This window comes from Rutidosis leptorrhynchoides, chromosome 10, assembly GCF_046630445.1.
Source record: "Rutidosis leptorrhynchoides isolate AG116_Rl617_1_P2 chromosome 10, CSIRO_AGI_Rlap_v1, whole genome shotgun sequence".
In the NCBI taxonomy this organism is placed as follows: Eukaryota; Viridiplantae; Streptophyta; class Magnoliopsida; order Asterales; family Asteraceae; genus Rutidosis; species Rutidosis leptorrhynchoides.
Genome location: NC_092342.1, coordinates 258,560,047 through 258,580,013, shown reverse-complemented (window position 1 = coordinate 258,580,013; position 19,967 = coordinate 258,560,047). Strand labels below are relative to the sequence as shown.

At 33.5% G+C, this 19,967-nt stretch overlaps 1 protein-coding gene across 1 annotated transcript; it reads right to left on the bottom strand.

Annotated features, from left to right (window-relative positions):
- Positions 1-5,852: 5,852 nt before the first annotated feature.
- Positions 5,853-9,840, bottom strand: LOC139870982 (QWRF motif-containing protein 3-like). The gene is made up of 7 exons (XM_071858741.1): positions 9,354-9,840; positions 8,073-8,623; positions 7,744-7,863; positions 7,384-7,500; positions 6,345-6,434; positions 6,157-6,264; positions 5,853-6,064 (listed from the first exon to the last, which is right to left on the bottom strand). Exons 1-7 carry the CDS (start codon positions 9,838-9,840, stop codon positions 6,002-6,004), a joined length of 1,536 nt encoding a protein of 511 aa, XP_071714842.1. The 3' UTR covers positions 5,853-6,001.
- Between the last annotated feature and the right edge of the window lie 10,127 nt (positions 9,841-19,967).

The following is a 19,967-nucleotide window of genomic DNA, read 5'->3' as shown; positions in this document are numbered from 1 at the left end:
AAATAAATAAACTATTATTAAAATAAATCTTAATATATGTATATATATAAATATGGCTTCTATACATAATTAATATTATATGTATATTGTTTTATATTAAGATATATAAATATATAAAATATTAAATATTAAATGTAGGTTATTATATATATGTTATATAATTATTAAATATTACCTAATTAATAAATTATAATATTAATATATTTAACTACAAGTTAAAATATAGTTATTATGCTTATTACTTTCATTGTGATTAAAAAATAAATATTAATATTACTATATGTATTATTAATATTACTATATAACATATAGATATAAAGTTTGATGCATTTAATTTATTATATATTTGTTATCATTATTAGTGTCATTGTTATTAGTAAAATTATAAATTTAATTATTATGATTATCAAAAGTATTATCATTAACTTGATTACTAAAATTATCATTTTATTTAAAGTTATTATTTTCATCATTCTTATTAGTATTATTATGATATTAATATCATTATTTCTATTATCATTATTATTAGTTTCATTATTCTTATTAATATTAATATTAAGTATTTATGTTTGTATTATTAATATTAGTATGTTCCTTTATTTATTTAATAAACTGATATAGATATAGTTAGTTATACATATTTACAGATACAGATATATTATACTATAAATACAGTTATATATTTTATATAAATACATATACAAGATATATATATATATATATATATATATATATATATATATATATATATATATATATATATATATATATATATATATATATATATATATATATATATATATATATATATATATATATAGGGGCAGGATCAATGGAGAAGTAACCAACCGGGGGGAAGCGGGGGGAAGCAATTTTTTTTTTTTCGTTTTTTTTGGAATTTTTTTTTCCGGCATCAAGATCACACGAAAATATGAACATTTAGAAGAGACACTTCGTGATGAATGTTATTATTTAGGTGGGAAAGCGATCGACAAAAATAACATACAAGATAATATTGTTCATGAAGAATATGAACGTTTTTTTTTTTCATGTTTTGTGAAGTAAAATTTAGCCCGATTTAGAGTTTAGGGTTTACGGTTTAGGGTTTAGGGTTTGGTGTTTTGGGTTTATTCCATAAACCCAAAACACCAAACCCTAAAACCTAAACCCAAAACCCTAAACCCTAAACTCTAAACCGTTCGTGTTAAAAACTCAATCTAAATCCTAAATCTAAACCCTAAATCTAAACCCTAAACCCTAAATTTCTAAACCCTGATATCTAAACCCTATAAACCCTAATATCTAAACCCTAATATCTAAACCCCAATAGCTAAAACCTCAACATATGCTCGAAAAACACGATAATTGTTATATATTACTTCTTCGAGCATTTTCCCGCCAAAATAAAAACATTTATCACAAAGTGTCTCTACTAAATGTTCATATTTTCATCTCATCTATAATGTTCGTGAACAAAGTTTTTTCAAAAAACGAAAAAAAAAAAATTTGCTTCCCCCCGCTTCCCCCCGATTGGTTACTTCCCTCTTGATCCTACCACTATATATATATATATATATATATATATATATATATATATATATATATATATATATATATATATAAAAACACAGATATATACATTTATATATATACAGATAGGTATGCAAATCCTTTTCATTCTGTTTAATCTGTCGAATTAAATTATTTAGCCGTCGACTTCAATTCATAAGCAATTCCAAATTCTGTTGAACGTCGTTATCAATTTTTTTCTACTTTTCTTCTTCATCTCCTGCTCAAGAATTTGTTCCTGTCTGATCTTGTTATAAGTCCACATCAATTAATCAATTTATGTTCCTACATCAATTATTCGATCACACTATATAATTACTACTGCAACTCGTATTTGAAAGGAGAGAATTTTGGGAAAACAAGAACAGGTATATCTGTTCTTAGTCATTTTAATCAATTGATAAAAATCGAAAAAAATGTCAAAAAACTAGAAATGTCGAACTGTTAGGAATCCACTATAGAAACTATCTGCAAAGTTTCAATTGCCAATTTTTAGTATCGAGTTTTAATTCTTGAGTCAAACTTAATTTTAAAAAAAGTCAACCGTTTCGTTTTTGGGGAAATTCGTAATTTCTTTGATGTTTTTGAATCAATTAATGATTCAGGTAGTTTCTAGGAGCTATTTACAATATAATTCATGTTGAAGTCGAAAGCTGAAATAGTCTAGATTGTTGAATCGAGTTTGGAGTTCTTTGTGTTCCTTGCGTGAATATTCTACCTTTATTTTTTTTTTCTGTTAAATCGACTTTTGAACAAAGAATCGTTTCTGTTGTATTTATACATCTTATTTCAAGTCCAAACTTTAATTTAAACTGCAACTCATTATCATGTCTGATTTCCCTGGTCGATTGAAATTTTTGAAAAGGAAGAAGATAATGGAAATTGTTAGATACAGTTAAATGATTTTAAATCCTGGTAAAGATCATTTAGTTTGGTAATCGGTCTTGTGATTGAAGAAGAGGAAGGTGAGATTAGGAAACAGAAAATACATGTTATAGATAATTGAAATCGGATATTAATCAGTAAACGGGCAATAGCCCAAACGGTTTAGGAGAATGACGGGTATTCGAGAGGTCGGGGGTTCGAGTCCCTAATGGAGCATTTTTTTAACAGCCTTTTCATTGGAGGTAGTTTATTTTTTTTCTTCATTTCCTTTATTATTATTATTATTATTATTATTATTATTATTATTATTATTATTATTATTATTATTATTATTATTATTATTATTATTGTTGTTGTTGTTGTTGTTGTTGTTGTTGTTGTTGTTGTTGTTGTTGTTGTTGTTGTTGTTGTTAATATTATTATTGTTATTATTAGTGTTATAATTATTGTTATTATCACATGTATAAGTATTATAATCATTATCATTATTATTATTATAAGTTCTAATAATATTATTATATTTAGTAATCTTATCTTTAATATTAGTATCATTTTATAAGTATTAGTATTATTATTTATTATTATTATTATTATCATTATTAACATAAGTATTATTACTAATACTATCATTTTTGTTATAAATATGATTATCATTATTAATATCATTATTATCATCCTTACTAAAATTTGTATTTTGTTGTCATTAAAAACTATTAATATTATTATTAGAATTTTTATATTATCACTACAATTATTATTACAACTATTAATATTAATACTAATACCATTATTTTATGATTATTATTACTAACACAAAAATATTTTAATTTAATATAGAAACATTGATAATCTACCTTTTTAAATTATATTAAGAACTTATTTCAAAGATTGAAGATAAATATATATTAAGTTTTAATACATGAGATAATACTTCAAAACATCAAAATAGGATATTTAAAGTAAATAACTTAACATATACTTTAATTTGATATATATATATATATATATATATATATATATATATATATATATATATATATATATATATATATATATATATATATATATATATATATATATATATATATATATATATGTATATGTATATGTATATATATGTATATGTATATATATATATATATATATGTATATATATATATATGTATATATATATATATATATATATATATATATATATATATGTATATATATATATATATATATGTATATATATATATATTCTAAGTATTTAAAATATACAGATGAATATAGTTAATAAATTATTAATATAATAAGTATATTAATAAAATAAATATATAAACTTGTTTGATTACAATTATATGTTTTAATATATATATATGAATGATCTAGGTTCGTGAATCCGAGGCCAACCTGCATTGTTCAGTATCGCGGTATGAATATTTTTACTACAAAATATTGTATCGTGAGTTTCATTTGCTCCCTTTTTAAATGCTTTTGCAATATATATTTTTGGGACTGAGAATACATGCGCTGCTTTATAAATGTTTGACGAAATAGACACAAGTACTTAAAACTACATTCTATAGCTGGATTATTAAACCGAATATGCCCCTTTATAGTCTGGTAATCTAAGAATTAGGGAACATCACTAATTTTGAGAATTAGTGCACCCCTAATTGACGCGAATCCTAAAGATAGATCTATCTGGCCCAACAAGCCCCATTCTGTAATTTGGAATGCTTTAGTACTTCGAGTTTATCATGTCCGATGGGTGTCCCGGAATGATGGGGATATTCTATATACATCTTGTTAAGGTCGGTTACCAGGTGTTCACCATATGAATGATTTTTATCTCTATGCAATTTGCGAAATACCTGATACGAGAATGATGTTTATGAAAATGAAATCTTGTGGTCTATTATACTATCTGAAATGATTATTTATGATAAACTAATAAACTCACCAACCTTTTGGTTGACACTTTAAAGCATGTTTATTCTCAGGTATGAAAGAAATCGTCCGCTGTGCATTTGCTCATATTAGAGATATTACTTGGAGTCATTCATGACATATTTCAAAAGACGTTGCATTCGAGTCGTTGAGTTCATCAGGATTATTACTAAGTCAATTGTAGTTGGATATATTATGAAATGGTATGCATGCCGTCAACTTTCGATGTAATGAAAGTTTGTCTTTTAAAAACGAATGCAATGTTTGTAAAATATATCATATAGAGGTCAATTATCTAGCGATGTAACCAAATATATATATATATATATATATATATATATATATATATATATATATATATATATATATATATATATATATATATATATATATATATATATATATATATATATATATATTATGTATTCGTCCAGATGGATTAGGATGGGTCGTTAGATTAAGTGTATTCAAGCAGATAATTAAATAAGTCTTGGGTAATTTTCAACGTTATTCTTTTATTGATATAATTCTCAAATAATCATAACTGTTCAATGACGAAATAAACAGTTGGTTGATACAGATTACACCTAAGTTAAGCCTAAGAGGGTATCTTAAAGCTTTTACAAGTTTGAACTCTATTTAAATTAACCCACACAACTAAGTATTACAATATTGAAAAACATCTATTTATAGGAGTCCTATTATCCATGTAATTGATCTATTGTCCATTGGTATATAGGATATCTGTACTTATGTAGACAACATCATCAGAGAGCGTGCTCTCTTTCTTTCCTCTTTGGTAGCTATTTGCAGGAACATCCCAATTCGGTTTGTCACCACTATTTGAATAAAAAATTAGAATGTTGGGTTCCTTAGGCGTTGACAAAGTATTAACACATGTCTGCACATGCGTTAAACTTCTGCATTCTCACGTGGTCTTGTAAGGTCACTTGTCAGCCGCCGACACGTGTTCTTTTCTGTTCAACTTTGTCTTCGACTTTTGTTGAATAATACAATTGATGTAGACCACACAGAAAACCATTATGCTTGTAATGGAGCATAGCTGTCTAAGTGTTGTATGTTGCTACCAGCTATACTGGTTCTTCTACTGGTTCACTTGATCTTCATAATTTGTTGGGCACACATCATGTGCTGGTTGAAGAATACTGTCTACCTTGTGCTGGTAGAGCAGACAACATACTAGCACACTTGACACAGCAACAAGTTGTCTATATGTAAATAAACCCATGCTAGCTGCACATAACATTTTAGTGTATATAATGCTGTTTTGCATTAATTAAATCGTTAATCATTTTGGGGACTCAACAGTTACCTCATTACTATGGAAATGAAAGAAATTATATTTTTTAAAAGCATATGATATATCTTCATTATATATCAACGGCAATTAAAAACGTTGAAGTTTCTTGATTGCTATATACATAACTTCACTAAGCATAGGTGAATCAATTACTTTTGAGATTGTAACATGTTGCACAAAATAACTACGAATATATCTGAAATAAGTACATTTTCACATAATTTTGTAGAATAAGTACATGTATGTTTTTAGTCTACTATATTTATCTAACTTTACTGTTGTAACTTTGGATCTTCAATCAGCATGAAGGCATGAATTCATTTCGATGATACTACACCTTAAACTTCTCTCTTTAGTCTGTTATGTGCATTGAGAAAAAATTAGTGCTTCACTTATTTAACAGATTAATTCACATGCCAAGTTTGTGTAAAATGGTCTTATAGGATTACCTCTAATGTTGAAATCACTCTGAAATGTTCAAAGCATTCTTCAAGCAACATTTTCTCCTCGATTGCAACTTTTGCAAGCTCCGTAAATATTGAAACAGTCTCACATTTCTATTAAAAGGCAGAATGCTTAGTGATCATGAATTTTATATATAGTTTTTACGTTTATTTATAAAAAGAATGGATGATACCGTTGGCATCAAAGACAGAGTCGTAGACATCACGGAGTCCACCAAATCCGTTGCATGTCCAAGAGCAATCATAGTTGCTTGAGTATTCATCTACATAGAAACAGATAATAATTTAGATTCAAAATATTGTAACCATATTAATTTTGAAAAATTTCTATACCATATGCAACATATATGATAAGATTTAGGGTGCGTTTAATGTTGGTGATTTTAGTATCATCAATCATTTTGTGTTATAAGGTGATTTACTTGAGACAATGGGGTTTCGAGTTAAGCTCAAATATAAGTTAGGAGAGTGTGGAGTACACGCTTGTATAAGCTAACTTGGTTAATCCAAGTGAAAGGTTATGTTTGTTAGTTGGTGTCTTTTTCCAAAAGACACGACTCTTCATGAATATGTGTCGTTATTAATGAAATGGTGTACCTTGTAATGAAATGGTGTCTTACCTTTTAATCAAAAGGTGTGACTTTTCATGGAAACTTTTATACCAAAAGATGCATCTTTTCATGGTGACCTTTCATAGTTTATATATAGATGATACTTGTCTCATTTTCATGATGATGAAAGATTGATCATTCACGATATATACAAATTATCTATGTTCTTGACTTCCAATTTTAATTGCCTATATTGGAGTTGTGCCTTTGTCTTATCCCGAATAAAGATTTCGTGTAACCCTAAGGCAACATATGTATAAGGTCGAAATACTTTATCGCGAAAGTGATTACACGATTCAAAGGTTTATCCGGACATTCAAACCCTATAACTAACATTTAATTGTCTCTAGATTGAATAGTTCAACATTGAATGCTGAATCGTTCAACATAATGCGTTTGTTACAGACATCTGATGATGTTGAACCTTCAACATTCATTGAGTGTGTTCGTTACAGACATGATGCTGAAAGCTCAACATCATGTGTTTCACTGTTGAAATACTTCTTAATTATTCAGCACCTTTGTTTCTTTCAATATACTCCTTAAATAATAGCCGAAACACAAATCATTCTTGAAATTATTTATCAAACAATAATAATACCTTTGCGCCTTCGATGAGTGTTATTCGACAAACAACAGCTTCTAAACTATCTTTGGTCATGGAAACGTTTGATCTATGTCTCGTTTCCATGTCTTTCCATGCTTCCAATGATTTTATCTATACAACAAACCGCATATTAAGTGATTATCAGTAAGATTCTTTATAAAGGCAAACTCACACACACCACTACAGGAATTAACCACAATATATAATTACAAAATTTCCTAAGCAGGACTCGAACCCACAACCTCATGGTTGAAAAGGCCACCTCGATACCGTTGGGCCAATGGCCCTTTGGTGATTAGTAGTAAGATACATCATTATGTGTGTAATTGTACTTATTCCGAATCAAATACTCACTTGAGAATGAAGTATCAAACCAAGCTTTATTCCCATCTTCTCCTTTTCCAGTTGTAATCTCTTTTGTAGAACGGATTCTTGCAGCTTTACCAGACTCTCCCAAGCTTGTAGTGAAACACTCTGCAGTTTCAGATTGTTTGTAAAAATGATCAAACTCTTCAAGAAAATAGTCAATTTCGCAGAAAAATGTATTTCTCATAATGATATGTAAAATATAGTGTTATTTCGTTAAACTAATTTAATATATATATATATATATATATATATATATATATATATATATATATATATACACATATGTAGACGATTTTTATTAATCTGTAATGTACCTTAGCTTTGTTATTAAGTGATTCATTTACAACATTTGCTCTAGCATTAGCATACCTCCATTGCATTAAACTACCATTCATCATCCTCAATTGATGAACATTTTCAACCATACCAATACCCGCACCAAGAGGTGACAAACAGCCCGACCCGTTCTTTTTACTCTTAATTAAATCAAGGCCCATATGTAAGAAGTTCCTTTTAGCAGTTCTTGAGGGACTTGTTGGAGGTTTTGAGCTCGAAAATGAAGAATTTGCTATCACTGGTGGTGATTCAGATCGTCCAGACAAACCCCATTTCGATGTCAAAGATAATGAATTCGCCTTTTTCATCGCTTTCTTGATAGTGAATTTTGTTGGGGAATCAGATACGGATTTTCTAGAACTTATAGTTGGTGCCATGTAGGATGCAGGTGAGTTTCTTTGTGTGACGAACGAAGATCCTATGATGTCACTGCCCTCGGAATCATCGGAGAAAGAATCTGATCTCATTCGGGAGTATGATCTCTGGCGAAGTTCATTTTCATCCACTGATAGTCTCCCTGACATTATAACTGTAAAAGGATTGTGTACTTTAACAAAAAAAAAACAACTGTTGCAAATTCTGCAAATTATCACCATTGATAGAACTATGAGTAGAATTTAATTGATCGTTATTGATTATACAGTGAATACAATATGTCATATATATAAGGTAACATATCTTGAATAGCAAGTTAACACATTAAATAGAAAATTAAATAATTACTAACATATAAAATATACTAGTAATTTATTTATCTCTAACACTAATTCCTAAGATAATATATTCAATAGAATATTCTCTAATATGTCCCATCAATTTGAACCGTTGAAGAATGAACGATCAAACTAAATGAGAAAAGTTTGGTGAGACCCTTTCCGTTTTCACTGGCGGTGACAGACTGTTTGCGGTGGCACTCACAGCAAAATGATTGCGGTGGCGGTGACAACCCGTTTCCCATGGCAATGACATAAGACCGATCGGGGTGATAGTCGCAGTGGCAGTGACAGAAGACCGATTTGCGATGGCGGTGATAGTCCGTTTACATTTTGGTCGTATAAACTCTAGTTTATACGGACTCATAGTTAATTTGAAAGCTCAAACATTTTTAATTCAAAGTGTTACAAATTTCGATACTTAAATTTTATGAGCCATGAACCTTTCTTTCTAGCCCATATTAAGAACCACCCTCGTGGTCTTCTACAAGGGAGATTTCCCTAAATAAACATACACATAGAGATTTGAAAGGACGCTTTATTTACCTGATAGTTCCTCTCTAGCTCCGTCACTAGATGAGGATGAAGAAGAAGTCGATGATCGTCCCGGGAATCTGAACTTTCCAGTGTATCTCATTGACCCACCGCCAATAATAGGCTTATGATTCTCCTTCAAATTATTAATTTTCTTTGGATTATTCTCAAATCGATTAAACTCTGAACAACTTCTTTGCTTACTAAGAAAAGATGAACCAAAAGTGTCCCTTTTTTTACCACTTCCAAGATAATCCGCCAGCGTCGGTTGATTATCATTGTCCGATTTCGATGATTGAGTTGAAGAAGGCCAAACTCCATGAAACAATCCAGAATTATTGTTTTTTAGAGATGTTTTTTGTTGTTTCTGGAGCTGATTAAGAGACGGCAGTAGAGATAAAGTTGGTGGTGGTTCGGTGACGGCGACGGCAGGAGATTGGTATCGAGATTTCACTGTTGTTCGTGATTTTTCAAGGCGAGATTTATCGGTGAGCATCATTTTAGAGAGACGAGAAAAGCATACATACATTTCTTTGAATATTGGAGGCTAAATACTATGGTGCCGGCTAGTATGAAATTACTTAAATATCCTCATTAATGGTGAGTTTTTAATGATTAATCAGGGGCATTGTTGGAACTTTGTCCTCCGAGACCGAGTCAAAGAAAATGAAAGTTCAGTTCCGAATGTGCCATTTGTGAAATTTGGAAACTCCGTAGTTTTTTTGTTATGTTTAGAGCCGGCAAATAAGTACTTTTAACCAATAAGGCCATGCCACGTGTAAATTCATTTCAAACTATGTAAAACTTGGATGTACTTTAAATTGATCACGTCAACTAATAAAATAAAAACGTGGAAAAATAATGTGCATCATATTAGACTGCTTATTGTTATAATCAAGTGTCTTAAGTCGACCTGTTCAAATATGTGTGCTTTGGTGAACCAGGCAACTATACTCATTTCGATTCTTTTTTAATGATTTTTTTTTTTTTTTTTTAGTTTTAATGTGTCTTGTGTGATAGCTTGATTTACTAAACGGATTTATTCCAAGTATGTGTCCATGCTCGATTATTATTTTATAGATAATATTCAGGATCTTTTGAGTTAGAAATGAAAAAGAATAAGTATTGATAGCATGGTTATGATAATTTGATTTTTAATACTACATGACAAATGTTACGTTTATTGTATTGCTTGCCTAAAAGAATGCTTGTTCCTTTAAGAGAAAATAAGTGTATTAACTTAATACAAATAAGTTAATACAAATAAGTTACGCCAGTGAGAGTAACTTTATGGATAAACAAGGCTACACATTTAACTTTAAGCATCAATATGTAACTTGTTATCAATATGTAACTTGTTGTACCATACACTTCGATACTAAACAAATTATGGAATACATGTTTGGTTAATATACATATACATATAAATTAATTTTAAAGTAGAATTTACTTGGAAAATACATGAAAGTTAGACGGATCACATACATAAATTTGAAGATGTTAAATTAGGATTATGATAGAAAAATAGAATAGATTAGTGGTGTTTAATTTTTTTAAGAGCGTGACAAAAGAGTTACAAAAATTATTTTTAAGACAAATATTGCATAATATCGACTGCAAAATAACTAATCAAAACGTACAAATTACTAATCAAAACGTACCACATCGTAAAAGGCATAATTGTAATTTTGGTGATTTTAGCATGATCCAACGTCATTTTAGTTGATTGGATTGCTAAGTTTAAAGTGCTCGAACCATTGAAACGCTACACGGATTTGGGGAGTGTGGAGTACACGTTCGTAAAGTGTAAAATGGTTTGAGGATATGTTAGTGAGCTTGGAAATAACATTTGGAACTTAAGGAATGCGAAACGCGACTTGAAAGAATGCGAAACGCGACTTGAAAGGCTAAACACACTTGAAAATAAGCATAAACTTAATTTTGGTGTGCAGTAGTTTTAAGCTGCGGCGCGGCTCATGGGCCCGCGGTGCGGCTTAAAGGCTGATTTTAAGTTCGAGAGTTTTGGCATTTTTGAAAGTGTTGTGCTTTGTTAGCCCGCGGCGCGGCTTAACACTGAACTCGCTGAAAAGGTGCCTTTTCAACCCAAAAGGCACATTTGAACCCCAAACGTTATGGGGTTGTTCCAGGACATTTAAGAGCGGTTTTTACATGTTAGAAATCAGGGTTAGAATTGACTGCCGGATTCGTTCTTGAATCGTGTAATCACTGTCTCTATAAAGTATTTCGACCCTACGATTGCCTTGGTTACACGAAATTTTTACAGGGATAAGACAAGAGCGCAATCAATGTTTTTGGCAATGAAATCACTGATCAAATTGTTAGAGAATATGTGTGTGTTTTCGGTTTTGTTTTTTAATGAAAGCAAAACATATTCCTATATTTATAGGAAGTGAAAAGGTGCGAGTGAAAGGACACAACCTTTCAATGTAAATATGCAACTTTTCAACGAAAAGATGCAACTCTTCATTTATATCTTTTAGAAATAACATCACTCTTCATGAAGAGATGTAACCATTCGTGGTTACCTTCCCATGAAAAGATGTAATTTCCAATACCTTATTGAATTAACTCGAACGAGCGTGCATTCCACACTCTCCAAACTCGTCATTGAGCTTAATTCGATAAGCCTATGCTTTCTAGTAAATCCCAATTAACTAAAATGATTGTTGATAACACTAAAATCACCAACAAATCCCCCCCATTTTAGTGTAATCCTTGATTTACTAAAATAATTAAATAAATAGAACAAACCAATGCATAAATGAAAATGTTTCAGAAATTGAATTTTCACTTAGTATAATATTTACGAGAATTCGAGTATCAGGGTGTTTCAGAAATTGAACCCTACCACTCATATGAAAACTATAAAATATTATACACATCAGTTTCTTACATATCTCTAAGACAATCTTGACACTATTATAAGCCATGTGTCTCAATCCTTCAGTGAACATATTGGCAGCTAAGTCCAAAGCTCCATTGAAGCGGCAAAACTTCATGTTCATATAGGTAGCTCTTTTAGTCTTGCACCCGCATTTGAAATTTTTCAAAAGAACTATTAAGAAGTTAAACTTCAACCTAACTCCACTTACGGGTCTAAACACATACTTTGAGATCAGAATATTTATGTGTTTCAATCTTCAGAAAGTAAGCTTACCTCATTGAATTCAGCTCCTAGCGTTGTACTAGAAGGGAATTGGGCGTCTCACTTTGGAAGATCTGGTTAGACTTCAATCCCACATCATTAGCCAACTTGTGCGCACTTAAGTCTTAGGCTAATTCTTTTATCATGTGATTTGAAATTTTGTTGTGACTTGTTCAAGCACAAATACATGGGTATAAACTTCCAAGCTATGTATGGGGTATCATGAAAGGTTGTGACTTTTGGTAAACACCTTTTGACCCGTTATAAATATATGGATTCATATTCATATGAAAGGTTAGACATTTTTACACAATGTTTCAGATTTTGAACATGTCTAACACACTTTCAACACAAAACTTACAGATTATACAATTTACAACTGCGATGAACAATTATCTTTTGGTCAAGACGATTGTTCATACTAGTCTTATCCTAATAGTGATTTCGTGTAACCCGTGACCAAGTGGGTCGAAATACTCTATTAAGAAATTGTTCACACGATTCTAGTATCAATCCGGTTGTTGATTCTTTACCCACTAATCGATATTTCTCCAACAATTTAATAGAGTATTTTTGGGAATCAAGACCGGGGTGAATCTGTGAAGTTTGAAGGCATGGATTTTGGTATATGGCAGGAAATTATGGACTTATGGGATTCATATTGGATGTGCATAAGGATATGATCATCAAGTAGATGGATGAAGATTCATATAGGAGTTTCATATGGTGGAACTCTAAGAGTACGCATTTTCTGTTTATATTGTTTTATTTTATGCCTTGATGGATGATGTTAACACCTATTTCCTTATGAGGTAAGGCTTAGTATATCAACACAATACTAGAAGTATCTAGATAAAAGTGGGGGAGTGTTGTCGATTGATGTTTACCCTCGGGAAATAATCCCTGCAGACCCGGTTCACAAGTATAGAAACTTGTGGGGTGGCTTAATCAATCTTTTGTCCGCTGAACGCTGAGCTACTAGCCGGATGACTTCTAGTGAGAGAAAGTACTATGTGAGAGAGAAAGGTGAAGTCTCTGCTCACAAGTTGTTAGAGTGTCTGAATGTGTAAAATGATCACCCAAGGGGTCTATTTATAGTGATAGATCCACCGGATGGTTCGGGGAAACGTGTCAGATGATGATACGTTCTGTTATTCGTGATCTGAAATTTATGTTGAACGTGATGCTCTCCGATCAGGACTTAAGGGCTAGGCGGCCTTCAGGGCTTACGCATGACGGTGGCAGCCTGCACAGCGGAGAACGTTGGACGGATAGTTTCACAAAACTGTTGTTCCCAGTGTTCCTGATGCTAATTTCATACGAATATTATGCCTTTATGCGTGTATACGATAGGATACACCATTAAGTCCCCCCAGTTTAATGACTTAAGCATTTGAAAAAGGGTTAAGTTGTTAAACTTTTGCTAACGCATCCCCAACAAGTCTTCACATTTTCCATTTGCATCGGGGAAAACGTTATTGATAATGATGACAGACGAATTTTACTGACATTGTGATGATTATTTTTACATGGTTGAAACACTCCACGCGCCTCCAGCTGTAAAAAGCGTTTTGATGTACCCAACTGTTGAACTTGTCCATACACGTGTCACGATCGTGTCCATGAAAAATGCATTGATGAATTCCTATATAAACCGCCATAACCTTTTACCTTCACTTTTTTATCTTTGTTCAAGAGCAAAAAGCACATACATTTTTGCACAAATCTTCATCACTTTCTTCAAGCTTTATTCTCAACTTTTAAGGTTTTTCATCTTTCAAGGTTAGTTTTATTTCATCTCATTGTTATTTCTTATTCACTTTACCTTTTCACTTTATTACGATGGCTTCTGCGTCGAGTACTGGCCAAGAGAACGTTGAGCTTTCTACTTCAGATACCACTGATCTTCCTGAGGTTAGCACGATAGCGTCATCCTTATCTGAGAGTAATTTTGATGGTTTGAAGATTGCTTTCCATCATTTAAACCAATACAATCCTATACTTCCTACTGGCAATCAAAGGGCCAACAAACCCCCTGCTGGTAAAATTGCTTTATATGCTTTACAACTGACTCACGGTAATCTCCGTGTTCCTCTTACACGATTTCTTCTACGCATCCTTAGATATTTTAGAGCCTGCCTTAGCCAAATCCATCCCCATGGACTTTAGAAAATTATTCTTTTTGAAATGTACTGCAATGCCTCCAATATAAAGCCACGCCTTAAAGTTTTTATCTCTCTTTTTAGAATTCGAACAATTAGCCATTGCTGGCTTACCATTGACAATAAACGAAATACATATTTTGTTGGGAAAAATAAAGTTTCAAACTTGAAAGGCTGGAAGAGTCCATTTTTCTTTATTCACGAAGGAGTTATTCCGGAAGAGTATTCCGTTGTCCGGAAATGGAAGTCTATAGATGTTGGCGTAGGAAAGGTTGTTAAGGTAACCACCGCAGAGAAGTGAATAGTGAATCGTCTTAAAGATCTCCACCTTCCGCCCAGATCATATGAGAAGTATGAGGGGATTCTTGTTCTGTGTAAAGTGAGCCAGGAATGGCTAAGTACTTCTGTGCCAGTACTCTGCCAGAAGAACCAGGGTAGGATGTGCTACGATCATCCTAATATATACATTTCTGTTTATTTTATGTCATTATTGCTTATATTGCTATATTTGCCTTTGTTTAATTTTTTGCAGAACAAACCGAGATGCTTGTCCGTTCTACCATTCTTTCCCTCGATCTTGAGGATGATGTTGAGATCACTGCTCGTGACAAAACTCCTGCCAAACTAGAGGCAGAAAGAACTGAAGCTGAGGATAAGGCTGCTGCTGCTGCTGCCAATGCTGAAAAAGAGGGAGAAAGCAGCGGTAGTAGCTCAGACAGCGAGTCTGAGCAGACTGACACTGAATGGAAAGTGGAGGACACCACCACTGAGCAGGAAACAACTGGCTCAGTTGATATTACTGGTGAAACGCTCCCCAGCCCTCCTACAATCACAAAGATACCCAAGAAGGGTAGAAGCTCTAAAAGAGCAAAAGATGCTGAGGGAAGCCCTAAGCTAAAACATCGAAGAAGTATGCCAATACTGCCTTTTCTTGATATTTCATGCATCTTTGTTCATAACTATTATGTTTGTTTATAATGTTAACTTATTTGATATGGTAGTTCGTTTAATAGATTCTGATGAAAGCCAAGGAAAGGCTACTGAAGGTGGTAAGCAGAGGACGGTGGAGATCCTTGAAAGTCAAGAGGAGGAAATTTTGAGAACTCCTGATCGGAACTTTATTCCTTTTGATGAGACTGATTTTCAGGAGTTGAGGCCGGAAGACGACTCTTCCTATCATTCTCCACCCCCCACTATCATCATCCCTGCTATCACATCGTCAAATGCTATAGATCCACCAATTCCTGCTCATGTGAGCGCTTTGCAGGCATTTATTGATAGCCCTGCCACTAAGTGTAATGATTTCTTGACTCTTCTTCAGGTACCAATGATAAAACAATTTGTATGTATGTGCTTGCAATTTATTTTTGTAAATTGTTAATATTGATCATAACATTCTTCTTTTGTAGGGTTGTACTATCCCTGAGCTAAACCCCCACTTCACCGCTCTCCATTCTGAACAACTTAGGCAGTCAACTGCGGCATCTGCTATGTTGTTTATGAACCACCTACGATCTTCCCTGCAATTGCAGAAGCATCAAGAGTCTATTCTTGAGATAGCCCATACTGAAAGGGCTGAAGGTTCAAATGCTCGCAAAAGAGCTACTGAAGCTGAATGTGCTTTGACCAAGGCTCAAGAAGCTTTGAAGGCTAAAGAAGCTGAGTTAAAAGGTGCTCAAGATGTTGCTGCTATCCTGTGAGAGGAGAAGGAGAGAGTGGTAGAAGCTGAGAGGAAAAAGGTTGAGGAGGAGCAGTTGAAGGTTGGTGATCTGGAGAGTCAGCTGGAAGCCTTAAAATTAAACTTGAATGCTGAAAAAGAAAAGGCTGCTGAACTTCTTCGCAGGGCGGAGGCCGGTGAGAGTAATTTTGTTGAGCTGAAGAAGGGGATACCGAGTATAATAGCTAAGGTTCTTGGATCCCAACTTGTTGGGAATCCTTACAATGACTATGTTGATGCTGTTGTCACCCGTTCCATTTCTGATGTTACCAACAAAGTAACCAAACGCCTTGCCCCAAACCAGCCTCTTCCTCCTGCTATCGCCAACTTGATGCGTCCCGGAACCTTGGAAAGAGTCAATGAGACAAAGGATAAACTGATAAATCTCAAGATTGATGTTTTTGATGATGTGTGTAACAGGGAAGAATCATCCGCCAAGGATGTCCTTGGTGTGAAGTTTACATAAACTCTGTAACAATTTTTGAACAATGACTGTAACAAAGTTATCTGCATTTTATGCTACAAATACATGCTACTTTTATGATTGCGTTTGTCTTTATGCTTACTCCAAATACTTTGATGTTTCTTGCTAAAATAAATCTTCTTTGCACTAAGCATATGATAAATTTTCTATGTACAATCGTGTACTGCACAACTTAATAAAACATATTGAAAAGTGTTTGATTTAATTCTTATGAAGATGCCTTGCACTGTGTAGTTTTTCTGAATTATCAACACATACAATATACTTTGCAAAGATTATGCCTTCAAATAATTTGCAGGACATTAAAGTCCATCATACGCGTTCCGTTATGGAATTGATGATGAATAGTTATGATGTATTTTTGAATAGTGGTTATGAATTAATAACCTTTCCGCCATAAGCCTTCTGTCATAAAGTTTATGAGGAAGAGTTGGGAAATACGTCGGCCTTCATATATTGTAATAACTTCATTCGTTTTGTGAAGTAATTTTTTATAGCGTTTGTCATGACAAGTATCTAGGTTTTCATTTTACCTCGGTGCGTTCTAGTAAAACTTTAACGTTTTCTAGCCGATCCCTTGCACCTTTTGCTGGTCGGCACAAGAGCATCTGCCATCGGAAGTATAAAAATACTCTCCTTCTGTGGGCAGGATATAAATGCAATGTTTTACATTTGTCACAGGCAGTACTTTGCATAAGAAAAAGATAAAATTTTATTGATTGATATTGCGCAATATATAAACAATTCATTATGAATTTAGGTGGATCAGACCTAATTAGTACATTATGAAAGTTTAATGCATGCTGTTGTAAACATATGCATTGTAGCATAACTACAATAACGGACAGTAAAATGATAAACTTTGCTCTTCATAAAATGCTGAAATTTGTTCTTCATACGTCAAGCATCCAGCATTGTACGGCCTGAATAGTTGATCATGGTATAAAAAACTCTTGAACTTCATCATCTCTGAACAATCGACTACGCCTTCTCTGATTTGCTCTGCCCTCTGTTAAATTTGCAAACGTAGACCGTTCCCTAGTTGGGCCTATATACTATGAATGTATGGCAGCCACTCCGTTAGGAGTTGGAAATCTGATCTCTGCATGAGCAGTGGATGCAATTGCTCCAAATTTTGCCAACGCTGTCCTTCCAAAAAGGACATTAAATCGAGAAGTGCCTTCCAAAATAGTGAAATCAATTGTTTCAATTCTCAGCAATGGGATTGTTCCCATAACAACCTCCAAACGAATTCGCCTCATGGCGTTCACCGGTGTTCCTGTCAATCCTGAAACCTTCAAATTCGTCCTCCTATCTCTATCCTTTATGTGCCTTGGAAAAGTTCTCAAACAATGCCAATAGATGATATCAGCTTCACTGCCTGTATCCGTGTAGATACGGCTGATAAATTTGTTTACAATTTCTGCTGATATGACCACTGGCTGAACGGATGAAGTCCAATTTTGGATTGGTTGAAAAATAATTGGAGCATATCTCCAGTTGTCCACATTGTTGTCTGACTTCTCACCGTCTTCATAACTACTATCATTAAACCACACCATCTTGATTACCACTTCTGGAGTTGGTTCACGCTCTCCGTATGAGTTTCTGTTTTCGCATCCGCCATGCTCTTCCCTTCTTCTGTTCTCATCCCGACGTCCTCTTCGACCATCATTCTTCTGCCATGCAAATTTCTTTCTGCGATCATTTCTTCGGTATTGTTTGCCTGGCAGCAAGTGATTTAACTCCCCTGCCTTAATCTTTGCAATGATTTTCCTCATCAAAGACTTGCAATTATCTGTATCATGACCCCACGCCTCATGAAAATCACACCATATCTCACTTCTTGGACCATCTCTTTCCTCCATAGGTGCTGGAGGATTGAAAGCAGTCCGGATAGGTTCAGTGAAAAGAATCTCCTTAGGAGTTTTGGTTAACGCCATTATCAACGGATGTCTCTCCAAGGGCCTCCTGTTGTGGTGAAAGTCATTGGGATGATTGTTGCCTCTCCATCCGCCATTGGAATTGTCATTTCTCCTCTAATTTCGATCAAAGTACCGCCCTCCATTGTGCGGTTTGGTACTACTATTACCATCAAACTTGCTTGGTCCTCGCTCACCGGCTCGAACATGCTTTTGTGCAACTTCCAATGCTTGATGCAGAGTTTTTGTCAAGTCATACCTTAACGTATGAACGAGTGCACTAAACCTTCGCTGATCCAAACAGAAAATAAAACCAGATACTAACTGTGACTCTGGACAATCAGGTATTTTTTGTGCTTCAAGCGTGTATCTCTTCATGAAATTACTCAAGGATTCATTATGATGCATCGTTATTTCATGTGCATCAAGATGTGTCAAAGTGCAGCTACGAAGATTTTGATACTGCATGACAAACTTTGCACGAAGGTCCAAATAACTTGTTATACTTCTTGGCGGCAAACTAGCAAACCATTCCCTTGCCATTTTCTGCAACACCATGGGAAACATATGACAAGCTACCTCGTCATCCCAATGCTGCAACCTCATTGCACCCTCAAACATGGTAAGAAAATCTTCAGGATCTGTAGTACCATCATAAACTCCAATTGCTGGTATGCCAAGATTCCTAGGTAACGGATAGTTAGCAATTCGATCAATGAAACATTGAGTAGACTCTGCCATAGCTGGTGGCTTTGTAGCTTGCTCTCCAGTAATTAGAGCGAAAAAATTGTCCACAACAACAGCGCGAACAGCGGGCTGCGCTAAGCGTTGCTTATACTTTGCCAGAGCTTTCTGCTTAAGGATTCCATTTAAAAGTAATGCCGCTTTCTTTTCAGACATGAACTCCTCTTTGTCATCATTCTCTTCTTCAGAGTCAATGCCAATATAGCTGAATTCATTATCATCTTCAGAATCATCAATGAGACTGCCCAACTTGTCAAGTATTCTGGATAACTTGTACTTTGACACAAATTGCTTCTTCATGATTTGCTTGTTTTTACCATCCGTCGTCCGTCGAAAAGATGTAAATGGTCCACATCGTCGTGGCTGCATCAATGGTCGCTTCTCTGAATTGGCAATGAAATTGCGAAACCTGTCTGCACTCTTGGTTGCCG

Coding starts and splice junctions, on each gene's coding strand:
- LOC139870982 (XM_071858741.1), bottom strand. CDS start 9,840: ATGATGCTCACCGATAAATCTCGCCTTGAAAAATCACGAACAACAGTG. Junction 6,265..6,344: donor CTCTGTCTTTGATGCCAACG/GTATCATCCATT, acceptor GCCTTTTAATAG/AAATGTGAGACTGTTTCAAT. Junction 6,065..6,156: donor GAGTGATTTCAACATTAGAG/GTAATCCTATAA, acceptor TGCACATAACAG/ACTAAAGAGAGAAGTTTAAG.